Source organism: Amblyomma mixtum, chromosome 3, assembly GCF_055824585.1.
Source record: "Amblyomma mixtum isolate Tamu chromosome 3, ASM5582458v1, whole genome shotgun sequence".
In the NCBI taxonomy this organism is placed as follows: Eukaryota; Metazoa; Arthropoda; class Arachnida; order Ixodida; family Ixodidae; genus Amblyomma; species Amblyomma mixtum.
In genome coordinates this window covers 76,245,220-76,265,024 of record NC_143014.1, presented here as the reverse complement: position 1 = coordinate 76,265,024, position 19,805 = coordinate 76,245,220, and the positions used below count along the sequence as shown (strand labels likewise).

At 46.2% G+C, this 19,805-nt stretch overlaps 2 protein-coding genes across 5 annotated transcripts in view; one reads left to right on the top strand and one right to left on the bottom strand.

The window, feature by feature from the left end:
• Positions 1 to 19,805, top strand: part of LOC149350649 (zinc finger protein ZFAT-like) — a 98,128-nt gene that overhangs the window by 2,577 nt on the left and 75,746 nt on the right. For 3 of the 4 annotated variants that reach the window (XM_089579733.1, XM_089579731.1, XM_089579734.1), the window contains exons 1-3: positions 12,789 to 12,887; positions 14,898 to 15,136; positions 16,942 to 17,103. In XM_089579733.1, coding sequence (XP_089435859.1) covers positions 14,965 to 15,136; positions 16,942 to 17,103 — 334 coding nt within the window. In that variant the 5' untranslated portion in view covers positions 12,789 to 12,887; positions 14,898 to 14,964. Of the gene's footprint in view, positions 1 to 12,788; positions 12,888 to 14,897; positions 15,137 to 16,941; positions 17,104 to 19,805 lie in introns of those variants that run through there. The other variant, XM_089579732.1, reaches the window with a different exon arrangement.
• LOC149350652 (cilia- and flagella-associated protein 418-like) lies at positions 7,098 to 9,855 on the bottom strand. Its single transcript, XM_089579744.1, has 6 exons — positions 9,574 to 9,855; positions 9,449 to 9,512; positions 9,287 to 9,339; positions 9,157 to 9,222; positions 8,940 to 9,088; positions 7,098 to 8,858 (listed from the first exon to the last, which is right to left on the bottom strand). The coding sequence occupies exons 1-6, from the start codon at positions 9,777 to 9,779 to the stop codon at positions 8,761 to 8,763; spliced, it is 636 nt and encodes a 211-aa protein (XP_089435870.1). The 5' UTR covers positions 9,780 to 9,855; the 3' UTR covers positions 7,098 to 8,760.

Sequence of the window (19,805 nt, the reverse complement as noted above, 5' to 3'; positions counted from 1 at the left end):
TTGTCCTGTGCGGCCGATTTCTCTATTAAATCGTATTAGACGTCCCGGCTCCCACCTTTATTTATTTTTGAACTGACCGCAGAGAGTAGGAGGAGTCGGCCAATGCTTGGAGTGCCTTTCAGCCAATTGCATGGCAGCTTGCCGCTCTGCAATTCGTAGAGTAATACATGGAGTGATCTTCGAAAATGTGCGATTGCTCGTGAACCAAAAAGCACCTGCAATAAAATGTGATGGTGCCCCACAGGTCACGCGGAAAAGTGCAGATCCATGGATGTCAAGGGATTGCAGACCTGGGGAGTGGGGCAGACACGGGACCTTTGAGAAAGGGGAACGGTGCTTACCGTTGCACCACGACAAGGAAATAAGCGAGGCGTGCGCTTCCGCCGGAGCAGGTGATGGGGCACATCACCCTGCGGTAGCAGACAAGGAGAAAACAGTCCGATTGTTTCAAGCTTGCTTTTTCGGTGGTATGTTCTCTGAACCACAAATATGTAGCGGTTTTATCAAACTAGTGTTACTTACATTGCATCCAAAAAGAGTGATAAAAATCACTTTGGCTCTCTTCACATTTTTTACTTGCCAATTGCAAGGTGATGAGTTTGAGTCTCATGAAAGCTAGAGTCCACATGTATTCTTATTACTGTGGGCTTAAGGGGAGACCCTGGTCTTGAAAAGAAAATTTTATTAATCTAGATATGGTAATGAAATTTTCAGGCCACATGTATTTTTGTGTGCTGATTTTAGATGTGTCATTTAATTTCGTGTAAAACAATTCCTTGAACACTTGTGCAATTTTTATGCAAGTATTTTGGGAAAAGTTTTGAAGAAAATTTGCTGCAGGAAACTCGCTGAAATGCGTGCCATTGGGTTCTCCTGACACCAAGGAATGCAATAAGGGTAAAATTGTCATAGTGGCTCTCATATAACTTGAGTTATAGGATACTGAAGCTGCCACTTCAGAAACAGGAATACACACTTTTCTTCTCATTTCTGAAGCGACAACTTCAAAACTCTATAACTCAAGTTCTATTATAGCCAGGATGATAATTTTACCCTTATTGCATTCCTTGGTGTCAAGAGAACCCAATGGCATGCATTTCAGCGAGTTTCCTGCAGCAAATTTTCTGCAAAACTTTTCCCAAAATATTTGCATAAAGATTGCACAAGTGCTCAAGGAATTGTTTTACACAAAATTAAATGACATATCTAAAATCAGCGCACAAAAATACATGTGGCCTGAAAATTTTATAACTGTGACTTCATTAATAAAAATTTTTTTTTCAAGATCAGGGTCCCTCCTTAATTTGCAGCTGTTTTGTCTGCGACTGAAACTATTTGTGCACAGAAGCCCGAAAAACAAAATATAAGTGAAAACTAGGTTTTCCAGTACGCTCGCTCTTTAGTGCATCTTTAAACACAAATCTGATGTACCTCCATGTAGCAAATTCTTCGATATCACAAAGTTTCTCTGTTCCCGTATGCTTTTGTCGTTGAAGCATGTGTATTTGCAAACTTCATAGGGGTGGGCCAGATGGTTTTGTTTTGGTTTATTTTCCCAGATTTGCTGTAGACTCCAAGGGTTGCATGTCTTAAAATGACAACATACAGCCTGCATTTCGTGGGGGAGGGGGGCGCAATCAGCAGTCTAGCATAGCTTTATATAACGCGACAGTGGAAAACCGGGCAGTGGTGGCAGTGTGAGCGAAAAATCTACCGAGATATACCCAGAGGTGACCTGCGAGTCATCACAATCTGCCCACAGGATTGTGAGCAAACTGCCCACCGTGACAGTGGCGGTTAATGGTTAGTCGCGAGAGGTTGCTTGGGGAGAGCAGCCTGAGTCTCAAAAGCCCCACCAGTGGCTGTGTTTGAAACAGCCACCTGCCGTGAAGGCAGTCATGCATCGCTTAATCGCAAGGAGTGGTGTGAGGACTCCCAGCTATCTATGATTGTAAAGTAGAGCACTGGTTTGGTGACATACTGAACGAAGGCTCAGCATAGAAGAAACATGATGTATGGGTTTCCTTATGTGCTATTTGGTGCACTGGTAAATACATGTGCTACGGTAAAACTTCGTTAATTCGGACTTCAAGGGAGTGGAAAAAAACGACCGAATGTCGAATCAGCAAATGGTCCCCCCCCCCCAAAGCTGCCCGATGTATCACTTTGGCTGTAGGCCCGGCATATCTTGCAGCGAACGTTTTCAGTTACCGCCTGCTGCACCTCACTTTGTTTCCTTTTGATGTAAGCGGGCCTGTCCCGACTTGTCACTGCGCCTGGCGGTTTCAACGGGGACATGTCAGTGGTCGCAATGCTCCGGTTGAGGATGTCGATTTCTTCTTCAGGGGGCATAAAAATGTCATCACAAAACTGTTCTTTCCATGAAGATATTTTATTGCGGAAGTAGCGAAAGCACGGGTAGCACAAGTAGTCAGTCTAACCGACATTCATAGGTCTTTCGGTTATTAGAAGTTGCTTCAAAACGTTGATGTCTAGGTCGGCGATGCTGAGAAAATTTCACTTTGGGATGAGCTTCTTGTGCTTGGAAAGGTAATCTGCACAAAACACTCAGTCAGAGCTATACTTTGTCGCCATGAGCACGTGAGCAGCGCATGCAGTACGAGCAAAACGCAAGCGCGCCTTTTGCTCATCTGCGATGGAAGTGAACATCCGAAAACCAATAGGAAGTGCTGTGCCCGGGCTCCCCTCCACCCTAAGTGGATTAGAATTCGTCTGGCGTAGCCACTGCAGCACGACAGCAAGTCTCCTCTGGAATCAGTCGGCAAAACTTGGCTGGTGCACCCTGTGTCAACTTGATGAAGATTGCTCCTAAAGTCTGCCATAATGGACCACCCGGAGAGGACCCGAGTGACTATCGCTCCAATCATCGTGCTGGGCTGTGTCACACTGCGGCCATCGTCAACAGAAAAGAATGTCGCGCGTAGTTTTGAGCGTAAAAGGCCTCATTTCCGGTGGTTCTTCGGCGTGCCGAGCAACGCGGCGGCGGGTGAGCGTGCATTATCCTCTTACGCTGTGACCATGTGTGGGGACAAAGGAGCAGTTTCTGCCAGTTTCCTCTACCCCACGTGCCTGCCTAAAGACGCAATAACGAACTCTCAAAGCGTCGCCTAGTAAAACGAGCGTCTGGGGTGTGCGGGCGTATGCATAGTAGCCCCACTCTCATGGCCGCTGTGGAGCCCAAATCATCTCAATATTGACGCCCTTGGTGCCACCAACACCTTTTTCACAACTTCAGATCTTTTCTAAGAAACTGAGATCTAATCCTCCCTTCATTCTATAGACATAGAAGGCAAGAAATCAAATGTACCATCATTTGCCAATCCTTGCTCAAGGGTCACATTGGAGGGGTCGCAACTACTAGAGAAACAAAATTATGCAACATGTTTTTATTTATGGTTAAATCTGTTACAAAGGAGAATCTGTCGACAAAGTTGAAAAAATATAAAAAGATGTTTTTTTTTTAACTTGTAAGAAGTTTTCATTGTTCTGTGTTTCTTGAAGTTAGCGCGATCATCTCTCTCTGCCAAAAAGACATGTAAATATCAACTTCAGCAGTTTGATAGGTCTGTTCGCATAGATGATAGTGCGTAATCACTGCCACTCTGCTGCAAGCCGTTTTTGATATAACGACCCGCAAACTAGATTTAAAAAAAAAAACGTTCTCTGGGCGGATTTTGAAAAATTTTATAAAAACATCTATAGCTTGCAGACAAACAAAAATAATTGAGCACAAATAAAAGCATCCATATATTTACTGAAACAACTTTCAGGTGCCTAACTTTAATATACTTTACTTAATTCATAACCAAAGTTGGCCAAAACAGCGGAGCACTGAAGCATGGAACTCCACTTCTACGTCATTGCGTGCTTCAAAAAAAGTTGGGGGGCGAAACCAATTGCAGATCACTCCTTTCCAGTAATTGGGCAACAATATATTAAAAGAGGGGACACTTAAGCTCCGCCTTAAGAATATGACGCGATAGTGTAGTGGGTTAATTCCCATATATGCTGAATATCATTCTGTACTTTACATTCACAGATCCCTCGGAGTCCTCATACCTCTGAAGTCTAGTCACGAGCGGTAACACAAAACTGAGCAAATGTGACCGCCTTCTCGTAGATCGGGCGGTATGTGCTTGCTGATAGCTGAAACAGCCCAAGGCAGCTGCGGTGCTGTGTACTTTAGTAGGTGAATGCACTTGTGCAAATGAGCCGTTTGTTGAGGGTTACAGCGCTGCACTAAGAATGTTGCTGTACTGCAGCCCGCCGCTGAATTTTGCGCCTTTTTTTTTTTTTAACTTCTCGTATATTGTTCAGTGCAGCCAGGCGTGCGCATCCGCAGTTACTTTGACATAGCACTGCGAGTCACGCTGACTAAACTCTGTTTATAGATGAGCTGCATCTAATTCCATGTCAACAAAAAAGTAGTAGTAGTGTTTATTATTAAAGCACTGGAAAGCGTTTAGCATCGCGACTCCTTCCTTTCCAAAACGTCCCAGCCAACCATAAGAAAAAACAACCATTTGTAATTTTTCTCCCATGAGCAAATTGCAACTGTAAAAGACATCAAAAGTAAGTTAAAGGGGCACCGCGATGATTTCCTCGGTGCCAGTTAATATCATTAAATAGATTCATCATGCTTTCCAGAGACCAGAGCAAAAAGAATTATTGAAATCGGAGCATGCAAACGAAAGTTATTCCACTCTGAAAATTCGAAATGAAAAGCTCAGACGAAAACGCACTTCACTCGCCCATTTCACTCACCCAGTACTGAGATTGGGCGCTACCAATCAGTTGTTGCTTTGTGGGGGCTGTAGACACCCGCTCATTTTGACCGCGCCTCCCCCCCCGGGGGCCCCCCCCCCCCGTGTACGCCGACGCCGTACTCAGGGCAGGGGTGACTAACAACAAAGGAAGCTCCCCAAAGTTTCTTTTTTAGTCGGACTGGAAGGCAGTGGGCAGTAGCCCTCCTCCCCCCCAAGTCTTGGTATGCGCTGGCTGCCACGAAGGTTTGAAGCGGAATGGAAAGTGTCACCCCTAGCTGTATTCTTGTTAGTTTTCATTCGCTTTCCCTGCTTCTTTCCAGTTTTTGTGGCATGCGAAAAGCTTTCAGTACTCGGAGACATAATATTTTGGATTCATTTCGCAAGTATAAAGGAACAATATGCAAACTGGACGCCCAACTAATGAGAAAGGCAGCGCCCTATCTGGATGCCACCTCATTTCCGCTGCCGCAAATGGCCGCCGCGTTGTGACACCATCGGCTCAAAACAGGCATTTCTAGCGAAGATTAAAATATCAAATATTATGATTTCGGTGATCTCATTGCGCGTTCGGGACTCGCAATGTCCCTTACTCTGCATACAAAGAATAAAGACCCCGTGCTTTATTTACGTTGCAGGGCACCTTTAAATAAGCGCCAAGTTATTATTTTTTTTTTTAGCCAACGCCATGACCTTGTTTTACTGGTGTCGCTGCTAGAATGCCCCTCTACAACCGACAATAAGCCCTACACAGCCCCTATATGTACGGGCCCAAGCCCGGTCCGGACCCACAACTTCAAGCCCAGGCCCCGTGAAAGAGCACATTTTTTGGCCTGGCCCAGCCTGCAAGCCAGGTAGGCCCTAGCCCACGCATCGCTCTAACTACCAACTAGCACAACTTTCCATTTTACAAAATACACCATGCCAAGCACGGATTGGCCAGACGGACCGTGCATACCCTTCTCATCACCCCTTTTCCACCTACAACAGCCCCCCTTACGTGCATGTGCCTTAATGCTGAGCCGTGCCACGAGTGTCAGGAGTATGAAACCGTTGGTGAATCCACTGTACCGACCACCCATTCCCCTCCCATGGATGCGGTGCAGTGCATCCTACAAGGAAAGCAGAGTCTAGTATTCGTTAATCCCAATGCCCGCACACAGTCACCAATGCCACTGAATTGGCGAAGAGCTTTGCCAATAACAGAGTTGCATTGAGAGGTACACAACCATATCTGCGAGCTTAGAAACTAGCACGACGGAGTTTTAGGCAATCGGTAATGATGTGGCAATCACGTGTCTAAACAGGCTCCCTCCGTAGGACGAGTTAATAGTGAAATGTTGACCGCTGCTTTTTTTCAATGCTATGGTAGCGATGCTAATGTGCTGCAAGTGATTGGAGATGTTTTGCGCTTGCATTTTTTGTTTTGCTTTGATTTCGGACAATTTGAATATTTTATGCAGTTAAACAGGATTCAAATTAACGATGTTATACTTGCAAGTTCAAGCTCGAAACCTTGGTCTAGGCAGATCATAGATTTTAGAAAGAGGTAGTAGTCGGTGCATCATCTTTCAGGCAAACTGAGCTGTCCAGGGGCTAGGGTACCAGAAGCCTTCTCAGGAAATTATTGCGGCATGGCTAACAATTATGAGTCTTTGAAACACACTGACGATATGCGAAACATCTCGTGAATGCTCTAACGTGCCTGTCTAGAGTACAAATTGTTGCTCTTTAAAGAAATGTGTTACCATTTGTGCTATGTACAACATGTGCAGTGGAACCACAACTTTTTTATTTAGTTATGGCTTCTTGCTCGGGTTTTTATACTTCAGCCTCTTATACTAAGCAGGTAACTAAGTCAAATTTATGACCTATACTCCATTTCATACATGGGCGGCAACGCTGCCAAAGCTAATGCACCTGTTTGCACAAGCTAAGTCCGCGCCCAAAAAGTAGTCCGCCATGCAACCAAAGTGAACACAAGCATATTTTGTTGTGAAAAAGCTTAAGTGCCGTGATTGGCGCCTCATTGACTTCATTTTGCCTCTTTACACATTTTTGTCGTGCGACTCATCAAGACTTCAAGAAGCAAGAATTACATGTGGCGGTATGGTACGCAGTTGGTGGGGCGAATCGCTCCGACGCAATCCGTGCCCAAAAAGTAGTTCACACTTAGTGCACTGACAGCCAGAGAGCCCAAACAGCGATCGCCTCACAGGTTCGGCCTTGATTTTCAATGCTACCGCATCGTTGTACCACTTTGTTTTCATTCAGACACTCGCTGGAGTTTCGAGAAGAACGAATGATACTTGGTGATAAGTTTCGCGGACGCACTACTTCACAGCGTTACTTGCTACGTGTGAAACGGAGTATAATCTGCGTGCTTAGAATTATGCTAACCATGAGTAATACTGGGGGGCACATGCAGTTGGCCACTAAGCAGTCAACTCATCCTCACTATCGCTGACAGTCAATGCATGTTAAACACCAGGTGGTCAAAATTAATCTGGGGCCCTGCACTATAGCGTGCCTTGCTGCCCATGGGCAGTGACAAGATCCTGAATATGAATGAGACTTTCCATTGCCTACTTAAGACAAAAATCTTGGCATTGGAGCTGATGTCATTTTGTAAGTGCAGAGGGAGGATGATACGGCTGCCGCCTCTCGATAACACTAGCCACAAAGTTTCTTGTTCTTTGTTGCCATCTTCCAATGTCTGAATATGCAAGATACACACAGCCAAACTACCAGTGCCCTGGGTGCAAAAGAAAACACTAACTCGTTGTCTGTTGCGATGGGACCGTTTTGCAAGGATCTTCCATGAAAAATAATTCAAGGTCAGCACAAATGGTCTCCACAGTATTGTTCTACCATTTTATGTAAGTGAACGATCGTATTCAGACTGCAAGAATAGCTTAACAGAATTTGACGCGGTTAGAAAGGGAGTATTCATTTAGTCACATGATAGGTCGACATGGTATTTACATGGATCAAAACCAAATCAGATTAGACTTATCTGCGCATGATGGTGTGTCTCACATGCCATGGAGGAAGGAAAACTTGGGAGAGGCTCTCGCTATTTGAGCTGCACACCAAAATGTGTGCTGGAATTTATGCGTTTTCGCAAGGACTACTGGGAGTCTTTTGCCGACAGCGCACACAATAGTAACGCTGGGCGCAGCGGCGTTGTCTGCTGCATTGCCTGCTGTGACAGCAGCCAAGTAAGAGGCCGGCTTCAAAACACGTGACTTAAACGCCTCTCCAGAGTTCTTTTCTTCCTCCATGCGTGCTATGAAAGTAGGCATAGTTTGGTGAGCTACTGTTTTGATCTGCTTGTTTTTTGCGATTGATATTTTTTATTCAGACAAAAAAGGCCTGAGGTGATGGGACAAAAGTAAAATAATTTCCTGCCTGACAAGGCTCCACCACCGGTACATTGCACAGCAGGCAGACATAACGGCACACTTGTACATTTGGCATATACTGTTTACACAGAAAATAACCAATGCTGCATAAGACAGGAAAGACAATGCCAGAATATACTTACATCACTACAAGAAATTAAAAGGAAGAAATAAAGCAAAAACCAGAGGCAGATACCATTAGAGAGAGTAAGCAAAAAGGAAATGCACGTATCCACAGGGCAAAATGCACTAACTGGTATGTAGGAGAAAAAGACTAGACAATTCCTTGCATTAATCTTGAAACTGGTGGGCACCAGGTTACGTTACTAAAAATGTAACCAAGAGTGGCAGAAAAAAGAAATTGGGGAGATCCTATGTGCTAGCACTGGATTTTGCACCCCAAAGCTGCATCATCGAAAGTGAGTACCCTCATCGTAGTGCAGTTACAGTGGCCAAATATTCAGCCTGAAACTATGACCATATGGACCGTAGCAGCACAAGTTATTTGGGCCACCGAAGCAGATGTTTCATATCTCGTGCTTCTTTCATATGAGGATTTGTTGGGGTGTTCGCTAATGCCGAACACACATCCAGGGGAGCTTCTCTTGCTGTGTAGATGTGAGTGCAGCCACGGAACGCCACTGGCACTGGCAGCAGTAGGCACGCCAGCCTGCGCAACACACGAGGCACAGTTAGAAGATTGCAGTTATTTTTTATATATGTCGGACGTATGTGCTAATGACAGCTCTACCAAGTTTCCAAACAAGCTTTGAACGAAGCTTGTTCAAGTCTGGAGCGCTATTTCTGAAGAACAGGTAATCTGTAGACCGGTCCCAGGCAAAATCTTCGAATATGGCAACTTGGAAGTCGCATCTGCAGCAGTGGATGTGGCTGCAGGCTCTGCAATCGTTTACGTAAGAGTTAATAGTGTGTTGCGATCAGCCACGAGGCATAAAAGGTGTACGCACCTCTTCGATGCGCTGGTTGACACGCCAAATACCACATCTGTGCCAGCGAGGTAGACTACGAAACACCTAAAAATAACATTTATTACTGTGTGCCGTATCATTTATGATGTCGGGTAGCTATTTTACTTACTGAGCAGGTCTGCGGCTGAGTAACTTATTTTCGGCAGGGACGCTGTTCGGAACCTGCGTTGTGGACAAAAGTGGACGACTGTCGCGCGGCGAACCGCGCACAATCTCCGCTCGGAGCGAAATGATCGATGTTTGAGGAACACAATGATCGCACTGTACGTACGTCAAGGTCCGGAGCTCTGCATATTTCGTTTATAGCGTCTTCGATGCTGTCGTCCGAAGATGTTCTGAAAATCAACAGTTCACCGTGGCGCCCATTGCCTAGCAAAAGGTTTGTACCATACGTACCCAACAGCGGACGTAGACACTGTCTGGTCAACACGTTTACAGAACTTCGCTTCGACATCATCTAAAAGAATGTCTATATCGTCTTCCATGCGCATGCACATATAACAGCATAAAGTCGCGCCAAAGCTACTCAAGCTATCGAGTTTTCTGCTTGCGTGCTGGTTGACAGGTTCGAATTGCTCGTACAACGGCGTTAAAGTTGTCATGACGACGTCGTGGGATCACGTGATCTTCAAGTTGGAGAGGTACGCAGTGGTGAAAACTCAAGGGGCGCATTTGTTTTTCAGTCCCGGACTGTCCGGGACTACTTGCGGACTCGAGTCCGGTATTTGTTTTTCTCGGGCAGCCCGAAAGCTCCGCCCACCTGCTTGCATCGCCATAGCAACGCGTTCGTTTTTAGCCTATGGCAGTCCGCGGGCTGCTTGGGGCTGCTGAGAAGGCAGCAGACGATAGCTGCGCGCCGCGCTGGCAGCCATATTAAGTTAGACTCCGTGTGCATTTTGAGTGCTTTTCGTGTCCCTGGAGGTCGATATCATGCGTTAAACCTTCACATGAGCTCCGTAGCTCCTCTCTGAGCCATCGCAAGACTTTTTGTTTTTGCATCTTCGTTTATTTTCTTGAAATCCACCGCACACGGACGCGCGTTCGGAGCTCCGTGCGCGTATTGTTTGCTCGTGTCGTCAAGAGGTTCTTGTTCGCTTGTTTTGCCACATGCTGTCTGTACGCTTACCTGAAAGCATCGCAGGTGAACCACTCGTATACTGGAGCAGCTATAGAGCTTGTTGTCAACATTTTTGCGGAGGCTTTCGTCTATCCGCCTTTCCGCAACGAGTTGGGCTACTTTGTGCGAACTTCGCCGCAAGCAGTAGCGGCGAGCATACCTCCGAAGCTGAGTTCTGTAATGCACCTACGCTAAGCTGACAGTACAGTCTTTAAATCGACTCAGTATCATGATCGAGCGCACGGCGTTGCTTCGGCGTCGTAGTGGCCGTGGCTTGCATCGTCTGCTAGCAGATGACAGCGTCCTTGTACGGTAACCGAGGGGGAGCCCGACTCTGGCGCCGTGTTCGAAAGCAGCCTATGGCAAGTAGGTCATGTGACCATGACGCTTTTCCTGTCCGAGCGGAAGCCGAGACCTGCCAGCAAGTAGTCCGGGACTGGAAAAACAAATGCGGCCAAGGTTTCACTTGTGAAAACTAGTGAAAACCCATGGAGGAAGGAAAACTACGGAGAGGCCCTTCGTATTCCCAATGCATTGGCGAGAATGTGGCGGAAGTGACGTCAAAATTTAGGCTTAAAAAGTCGGTTTGGTTTGGTTTATTGGGGTTTAACGTCCCGAAGCAACTCAGGCTATGAGGGACGCCGTAGTGAAGGGCTCCGGAAGTTTCGACCAGCTGGGGCCACTAGCAACGTTGTCGTTGTTGCTAGGCAAACTCGGGCCACTAGCAACGGCGTACGGCGTCGTTAGCGTTGTTGTTGCTAGGGGCCCGATTGTTTCTTGGTGGCGGTGGACGGGCTTTCGGCACGGTGTGTTCGGCCTTGCGTGTTAAAGTCTACATGCCTGGCGTCGTGACGTTACGCACGCATCTAAGATTGCTTTTAAATGCAGCAAATAACCGCTCATTTGATATTTTATTCGTCAAACTTGGTGTCGTTACGCGGAGCGATCGATGCATTGAAATGAATCTCGCGAAAAGGTGGCACTCCGGAACCGCGCTTCGACACGCGAAGAAGCGTTGATTGTTTTGATCAGTGAACTTGCGCACCTCACCAAACAGCACAGAAACATGAAGCCGCTCTCGGCGATGCTGAGCTGCGTTTCGAAGGCCACACGGCGGGTGTACGGTAGCCCGAGGAGGATCGTCGGAAAAGGTTCACCGCACCTGTGCGCCGGTCTGTGTCTAGGTGCGTGTTTACGGGGAGGGAGGTGTAGGAGTGTAGCGGCAAGCGGCGCGGTTTTTTTGATACCTTTCTTTTACGAAGCGCTTGCGAGCCGAGCGCGAACCCCGCCCCGTAGCTCGGTGGAGAAAAAAGATAGTGAGGAGAGCCGAGCCAACTTCCGGTTGCGGGGCGGCTTCACAAAAAGTGACGTCAGGGCCTCTCAGTTCTTTCCTTCCTCCGTGTGAAAACCACTCTCAGCAATCGGCCAAGAGAAAGTGGACGGCTGCAAGGGGCGCTGCTGTAGCGATTAAGGTCCGCTTTGGAACACCTGCCTGAACGCAGGTGTCGCATACCCCTGCGTTGAGGTGGCGAAAAATACTTTTAGTGCGAAAGCGCTCATGAACACCGGCCACGAATCTTCGTCTTTCTTGTGCCGTTGCTTAGCAACAGCGAAACCGTGTTAAGTTAAAAAGAAATCAATGTCCACGACTGGGAGTCGAACCCGCGGCGGCCCGAACAACTCAGCTTCGCAGGCCGCTGCGCGAGAGCGCCAGGCTGTCGCCGCAGTTTTTTTTTTTTCGTTATTGCATGAAAAAAAATAGCCGAAAAGGACAATCAAATTGTACTCATGCCACAAAACACCAGGCTACACAATACGAGCCCACCATATATACCCCGCAGGGCCCTAAAAACGTTGGCAGGGCCCCACCTTCCCTAACATCAAAATTCTGGAAGGCACACGCATGCATTCGAACACGCCTCGCGTTAAACTGCAACATCCTCTCGCGCTGTGCATTGCACGTCATCGTCTTCATCAACTTCCATCTGGGGCGCGAACAAATCAGGTCATCTTAACCCGAGTCTTAACATCGTCGCCAGACGTGCCGACGACCCATCAAAGCAAAACTATGAGCCATCCAGGCTAAACACACGCTTTCGCACGTCTACTCAGTTTAACTACGTGAAAACCCTAGCAATGTTTGTGTGCGCGCCTGTTTTGCTCGCAATGGAACATGAGCTAGCAGATACAAGCTGTCGGGAGCATTTTTTTTTTTTCCCCATGTATTCGCTTCACGTAGTGCTTGTAGGCGAAAATCTCTAGATTGGAGGAAATAATGCGAAAAAAAAAAAACTCTTTTTAGGCCTATTGTAAAAAGGACGCATTATAGATTCGGAAATAAAGCATTTATCGAAGGCGTTCGCACTGAAATGCAAGAAAGGAAAACAAAATTTGGCGTCAAGCGTGGCTTTCGCTGGATAAATGCTGCCACGTTGAAACTAAATGCTACGCCAGCGCCTCTCGGCGGTGTCCGTCTGAAAAGCATCAGTTTACAGGATCTGGTCTACCACTACCACTACATGGCTCCCACAGACCTGGTATTGTAATCTGTGGTTGTGTGCTTTTGGCTAAGCCTACCTTCTACGAAGATTGGGTGAGTGCATGGTCAAGAAATTCTTTCCTGCCGATAACATGGCTCAATTGAGCAGAGAAAGTTTCGCCATTAAGTGAGAATTAAATTTCCGCCCTTTCTTCGTGATGCATCGGTAGGCATAGGAAGCAGAATTTAAGTATTTTATGAAGGCGAAAATAACCGAGGAGAGACTGTGATTTGAGAAATGGCCGCTGATTCGTCCCCGAGCCACTTCGGCATCATTTCGCACATTTCTTTCACATTTCATTAAAATAATTGCGCCAAGCCATGTAACTTGTTTTTGAGGACTGAAGTGTTCTTTCAAGTGTATTTTGCTTTGGTTTAAGCTGCATCCTTGTTTTCCGTTGATACGCAAGCCAAGGCCTTGTGTGCGAAAATACGCAGTGTTGGGGTTTTAATGCTGCGAGCAGACGATTCGTTATTTTTTTGAAGCCGACCGGAAGAACCCCATGCAGTTGTATTTAACTGGCACCATCGCCTGCATTGTTTATTTGTGATTTGTTTTGCACACAGAACGAATGCTTTTGTGCTTTGTGCCACTGATTTCTCTTGGAATTCTGGTGAAGTGAATCACCTTGGTCTGGAATCCACAGACCCTATGGCGGGATCTAAGCATCAGCGTGATAAAGACATTATTTTGAATCTTTGTCAGGGTTGATTGATGTTCGATGCGAAGAGTAAAGATCGCGCATCTCCATTTTGACATCTTACTGACTGGCAAATGACGACTGCGCGGCTGAGCCCAGCACAGCTAGCGCGCAGAGGTGCTCTGCGCACCAGGAGTGCGATTGCCACCTCGCTGGGCGCCAGTTATTTGTGTTTTGCTAGAAGCGGTGGCCATGCCCAGTCATTGTTCGTTTGGTTTGCTTAGCAAGCTTCTACATGTGCTTGCATTGCCTCGTACACATTCGTTTTCTGCATCGTTGTTCTGGTCTGCGCGCGGGCTGTAAAACCAGAACATAACGTTCTTCGTGGTTGCGCACAGGTATAAAGTCTTTTCAAGACCCCTTATGTAACATCCCATTGGGGGCCTTTAAGGAAAATAAAGTGATGTGATGTAATGCGGTGTGCTGAACGACACGTTAGGAGCTGTAACATAGAGTGCATATTGCATTTATACCGTTCAGCTTGGAGTTTGTTTTCTTAACTGCCCAAGTTTTCTGTCACTTGATTGTGCATGGAAATGAAAATCACGAAAGTTGTGCTTTATTTCGCTCATACTCCACACTCTAGAGTGTGATTTAAGTGGAGCACTGGAATAGGTGGTGTGAAACTTGTACATTTCTAGTGTCTCATTAATTCTTGTTTGTAGTGAATTGCGTGAATCACGGTAAAGCCATCACAGGGTCTGAGACGTGCATCTCTTATGGTGGCTGCCAGTTCATCATAAGCACCTAACGTCCATCTTCATGTTGACCACCTTGTTGGCATAAACATGTGTAGTTAAGATCCATTTTGTGGTCACAAGGTCTGTTGGTCCCTGTTTTTGGGAATACATCAAATGAAATAACTTCTCATGTCAATCTCAGTAGCCACAATCTGTATAAGTGGACACTTGGAAGTCTTTGATCACATTAAAATCTTCCTGCTACTATAGTCGGATGCAACTTAAGAACGAAGTGGCTTTTCCCCGTCAAAGGACCCCCCCCTTCAGCCAATGGCGTCGGCCAATTCTCATTGTCCTGCTAGTGTGACAGTGCAGGGAGTGGCAGGTGAAAGGGGATAGTCCCCCCCTCCACAGTCGGGGATAGACTATGGGATAGGCTCTCTTCATTGTGGCACCGCTCCCTGCATTGTCACCCTAGCAGGGTCATGAGAATCGGCCGACGCCATTGGCTGGTGGGGGGTTCTGTGACGGGGAAAAGTCTCTTTGTTCTTAAGTTGTATCCGACTATAGCTGCTACAAAGCCCTGCCTGTGTTTTAAGCAGCTGTGGTAACCATTTTGTGCATTGTGCCTCACTATGCCAATTCGTATCAGTCTGACTTTAATGGGTTTCTTTCTGACGCAGTGCTTTTTGGCCCCATGCATGAGGAGTGGTGGCAGCACCGCTCTTATTGCAATTATTCAACTGAAAGATGGACGTTTTCATCTGTGGTGTATGTCACATGGGCTTCCATGATATTGGCAAGTTTGTGGAGCACAAGAATTCCCTAGGTTCTGTTAGCTGTGGCCACTGCACTGCAATCTTTCACACAGAAGATGAGTTAGCCCAGCATGCCCTCCAGGAGCACCCAACACAAACCCAAGGTGTGTAACTTTGGCTCCAGCACGGTGCCATCATTTGGACTTAGTTGTCAGGAAACAAATTTTTATATTGATGTGGGCAGCAGTTGGTAGTCATTGCCGTCAGTGTATGTCGTCATTTTTTAATGCAAGAGCATTACTTGGCTCGATGTGGGAAAGCCTCCGCCTTTTTCAGAAAGCCATGGCAGAAATGTATGGCAGAAACACGGCCCGCATTTCTTTGCTCCTCCTGGAGCAGAAGTTCATCACAAGTGCCACCGCCGCCGCCCATGCAAGAAAGGGAAACACTCCTCCTGGCACTGCACACTGCGACTCTCCCCCTCTGAATCCACTTCATCAAAATGTCACCTATGCCTCCCAGGCAACAGAGGGAAACTCCTCCTTGCACAAGACAAAAAAAAAAGGAAGGGAAGCTGCCAGAAGCAGCTGGAAACAGATTCGGGGGTGCCCCTCCTCTTCCCTGGGGTACCTATGCAGTACCCACCCCATCAGTCGGATAACAAAACAGACAATACTCAAGATGGAAGTGGCTGGCCCCCTCCACTGTATGCAGTGGGCCAGAGTCTTGCGTCATTGATGGAGTATGTATGTAAATAGTGGCCTGCCGCCTCCGCGAGATACACTAGGAAATTCAATGTGCCACTGTGGTATTCATGTGAACGCTGCTAGAGATTACTAAAAAAGGAAATTCCCTGCCGCCACAGTCAGTTGGCCTACAGTTTTTGGAAACTGACGTTGCGGTGCTATGGAGTCTTCATCGTCAGAGGTTGAATCGCTCATGTCTACATCATCAGGAGAGGTGGGAAAGCATGGCTGGAGGCGGCATTTCACTGGCGACAAAGTGTGAGACCATCAAAAGGCAGCGAAAATGCGAAGCGAGCTGCTGCAGCGAAACAGCATTCACATCCCAAATCTCCGACAACAACTCGGCAACAGCCTGCCATGATGTCTCAGTGGTTATGGCGCTCGGCTGCTGGCCCAAAAGACGCGAATTCGATTCCGGCCATGGTGGTCGAATTTTGATGGAGGTGAAAATCTTGGGGCCTGTGTACTGTGCGATGTCAGTGCACGTTAAAGAACCCCAGGTGGTCGAAATTTCCGGAGCCCTCCACTATGGCGTCCCTCATAGCCTGAGTTGCTTTGGGACATTAAACCTCATTAACCAACAACTCAGCAACAAGTAATGCTCTCGCATTTGCATATCATAAGAATTGCTTAGGTGCTCCTATAATTTTTGCCTTCTGCCTTCCCAGCTGTTGCCCACAATTCAGACACCTTCCAGCTAATCAAACTATTGACTCTTTTGTTCATGCTCTTTTGTTCATGTCGCATGCCTCTTATATGTTAGCGCACCTTCTGTTGGTTGCTATTGACTCCAGTACAGATTAATTACATGAATCGCAATTCCTTGAGTATTTGGAATTCCTAAACAACAAATTGTACCAAAAAAAATGTCTGCGGAATTGCTGCAGCAGCTGTGTGTACCTTCATGCTGTCCAATATGTTGCTGCCAAGTTCAATTCACTAGCGTTAAGTGAGTAGCTTGACGCATTCTAGAATAGAACCTCCTTTTGGAGTTGCTATTCCCCACTGGAGAAGTGGGGTGAGCTCTTCTAGGATGCTGTGATGGTACTACTACTTTTTTACTACCTCACTGGCACTTGTCTGTACACGCTTGCAGAGGTATGCCATATGCATTGGCAATGCCTAACTTGAATTATTGTGTGCATTCTGCACTTCTTGTTGCCATTTGGGAGTGCTGAGGAACACATGAGGCATTCGTTTCACGTTTTTCACTTCTTTGACAGGGTTGGTACACAGGGAGGAGGAGATGTTGCTAGAGCAAAATATGGAGGTTGACCCATCCAGTGGAGGAGGTGACAACCACATTAGTGCTGCCATTGACAGTGCTACTACAGCAGACTCGCAGACCATCGTAGTTACAGAAGGTTTCTCATTTGAAGCCACAGGTATGAATGTCTGTTTTTTAATCCAGTACGTACTATTTCTGGTTGTAGGTGCTCCTACAAGAAACTGGTCTACTTGTTAACACCCTGAGAGCATTAGTGCGCGTGGCATCAACTAGGTGCGTTCTGTCACATCAAGAAACGGGAAACGCCTCCGCTGACAACTGTGATTGCAAAAGACGGGCGAAAATCTTTGCTTTCATTGTCATCGTAATGCTTTACCCCATCGCACTTATGCACTGGTTGAAGCCACTCAGGCAACTGACGTGCTGCACTCTTGCTGTTCATGTAGCGTGCCCCGAGGCACGGCCTGCTTGTATGTTTGTGCTTCGTTTTTGTTTATGCTTTGTCTCATTACATATTTGCTCTGCGGAGAAACGCCCTTGTAGCAGACTTCCGCTGCTCATTTGTTCACGTCGCATGCCACTTATGTTAGCGCACCTTCTGTTGGTTGCTAAACATATTGCCTGGATTTATGAAGACGCTTACCAAGAAATCTTTCTATCCAGGAACGTAATTATCAAAGGAAAATCTGCAAGTCAAAGGAACATTTTACTGCTATAGCAGTTAAGGGCACATTTCCAGGTTGTGCAGCGTGAGCACTGTTGGTGGCATAACACAAAGGAGTGTGAAGAAGAAGAATAGGAAAGGGAAGCTGCGCTGCACCACACTACATATTTGTGGCACCCTCTATGTGCTGTGGTGAGAACTAGTGCTTGCGCATTTGCATGGGAAATACTGCTCGCATTGAAGACAACAGCGCAACCACCCAGAGCACTAGAAACAGCATAAAGTGACACTAAGAAGATCGCAACCAGAAGTAAGAAAAGAAAAAAAGACCATGGGTGTCCGGAACGGAGGGGGGGCAAGGGGGGTGGCTCCCCCCCCCCCCCCCCTTTTGGAATTTCGGATATTTTTATGCACTAGCAGAAAAAACTACACAGCTTGATTAGCACGCTTAGGGGATAGTAACTTTTCGCATTTTGCTTATTAAGTTTAATTCTTTGTTCATTAATAAAATCCGATGTATGTTCTCCAAGCCTAGCACTAATTTGCTGTTCCTAATTTTTGTTTCATGTGTGTGGTTTAGACCACAAATAGTGCCCTTTTGATGCTAACTACTGCCTCCCCCATCCCCGGCCACCAGGTGCCCCCCCCCCCCCCCTGCAATAAGTTCTGTGGACACCTTTGAAGAAGACTGAGATCAATTAATAACAATATATTCATCACCACAAACTGCTGTTGCAGAATGTCGCGTTACACAGGCATGGTAACTGTTGGCAAGTTTTTTTATTGCTGATCATTTTGAGTGTATGAACTGGGAAATCATGCGAATTGGGAACATATCAACAGGGTTCTACCATAGATCCTTTTCGGATACCATTGTAAAGAGGAATTTGACAGCTAATAGCCTGATGTAAACTGTTAGAATCTTTTCATGGTGATCTTCTTTTGCAGTAGTATTTCAGTGGGTGTTTAAAGGCACACATTGTTTAGTTATCTAGTTTCTACCTGTACTAATCCTTATTTTGATCAAGGTGATGTAAAAAGTGAAATATATTAGAGAGAGGCTAAAGGAGTAGATGCACCCAATTTTTGCTGTGTGTCCTTTCTTTGGATTGATGCAGAAGACATCAGTATGCATGGATCATGACATGGAATTCGTCTATACCCACTAAAGAGTTTATGATTCAATTTTTTCCGTCATGTTTCGGTTTCAACAACCGAACGGTAGCTATGATGTCGCAGACAATTTGAGACAACATTGAGGCTACATGAAGCATGCAAAAATTGCAGTGTAATACCTGTTTGTTCATTTTTTATCATTACGGCTGTTGAAGAAGGTGGAGTGAAATAAAACAGCTAAGCATCAACTTTCTTGCACTTTTTGTATGGCTCGTGCAACGTGAACATTGTGTCAGCTTGTCCATACATCATGGCCAGTGTTTGGTGGTTGAAGCCAAAACTGAAGCTATTTCAGAGATAAATTGTATTACAAATTACTGAGCAGGTGCAGGCAAATTCTATGTGGTGATGTATGCACGCAGTGTCTTATGTGTGTCATTTCTAAGAAAAAAAAAAAAACTGGTTGGTTTGGTTAGTTTGGTTTATGGGGTTTTAACGTCCCAAAGCGACTAAGGCTATGAGAGACGCCGTAGTGGAGGGCTCCGGAAATTTCGACCACCTGGGGTTCTTTAACGTGCACTGACATCGCACAGTACACGGGCCTCTAGAATTTCTCCCCCAAAGAAATTCGACCGCCGTGGCCGGGATCGAACCCACGTCTTTCGGGTCAGCAGCCGAGCACCATAACCACTGAGCCACCGGCGGCGGACGAAAAATTTGGTATCTCTACTCCCCTTTAAGCATAGAGCGGTGAGAAGGGACAATCTGTGGGAAATTCCGAGTTGAAAGAAATGACTACTGACCAAAGCATGTTGTAAGTTGATAAAAATGGAAAGTCGTTTTCACATATCGACAGAATGAAATATTCTAATACCCATGAAAAGAAATTTTAATTTTAATCTGGCATTATAAGACAAGTTGAAGTGACATTATGCTATGAATCTTTCATAGTAGTATTGATTTTTTCAACCATGTGACCTCAGCTTAGTAAAGTGTGGTTTATATGTTGCTGAATAAATGGAGTTGTCTTTCAAAAGTGCTTGTTACTGTTTATTTCAGTGCACGTTTTGGTGTTAAAG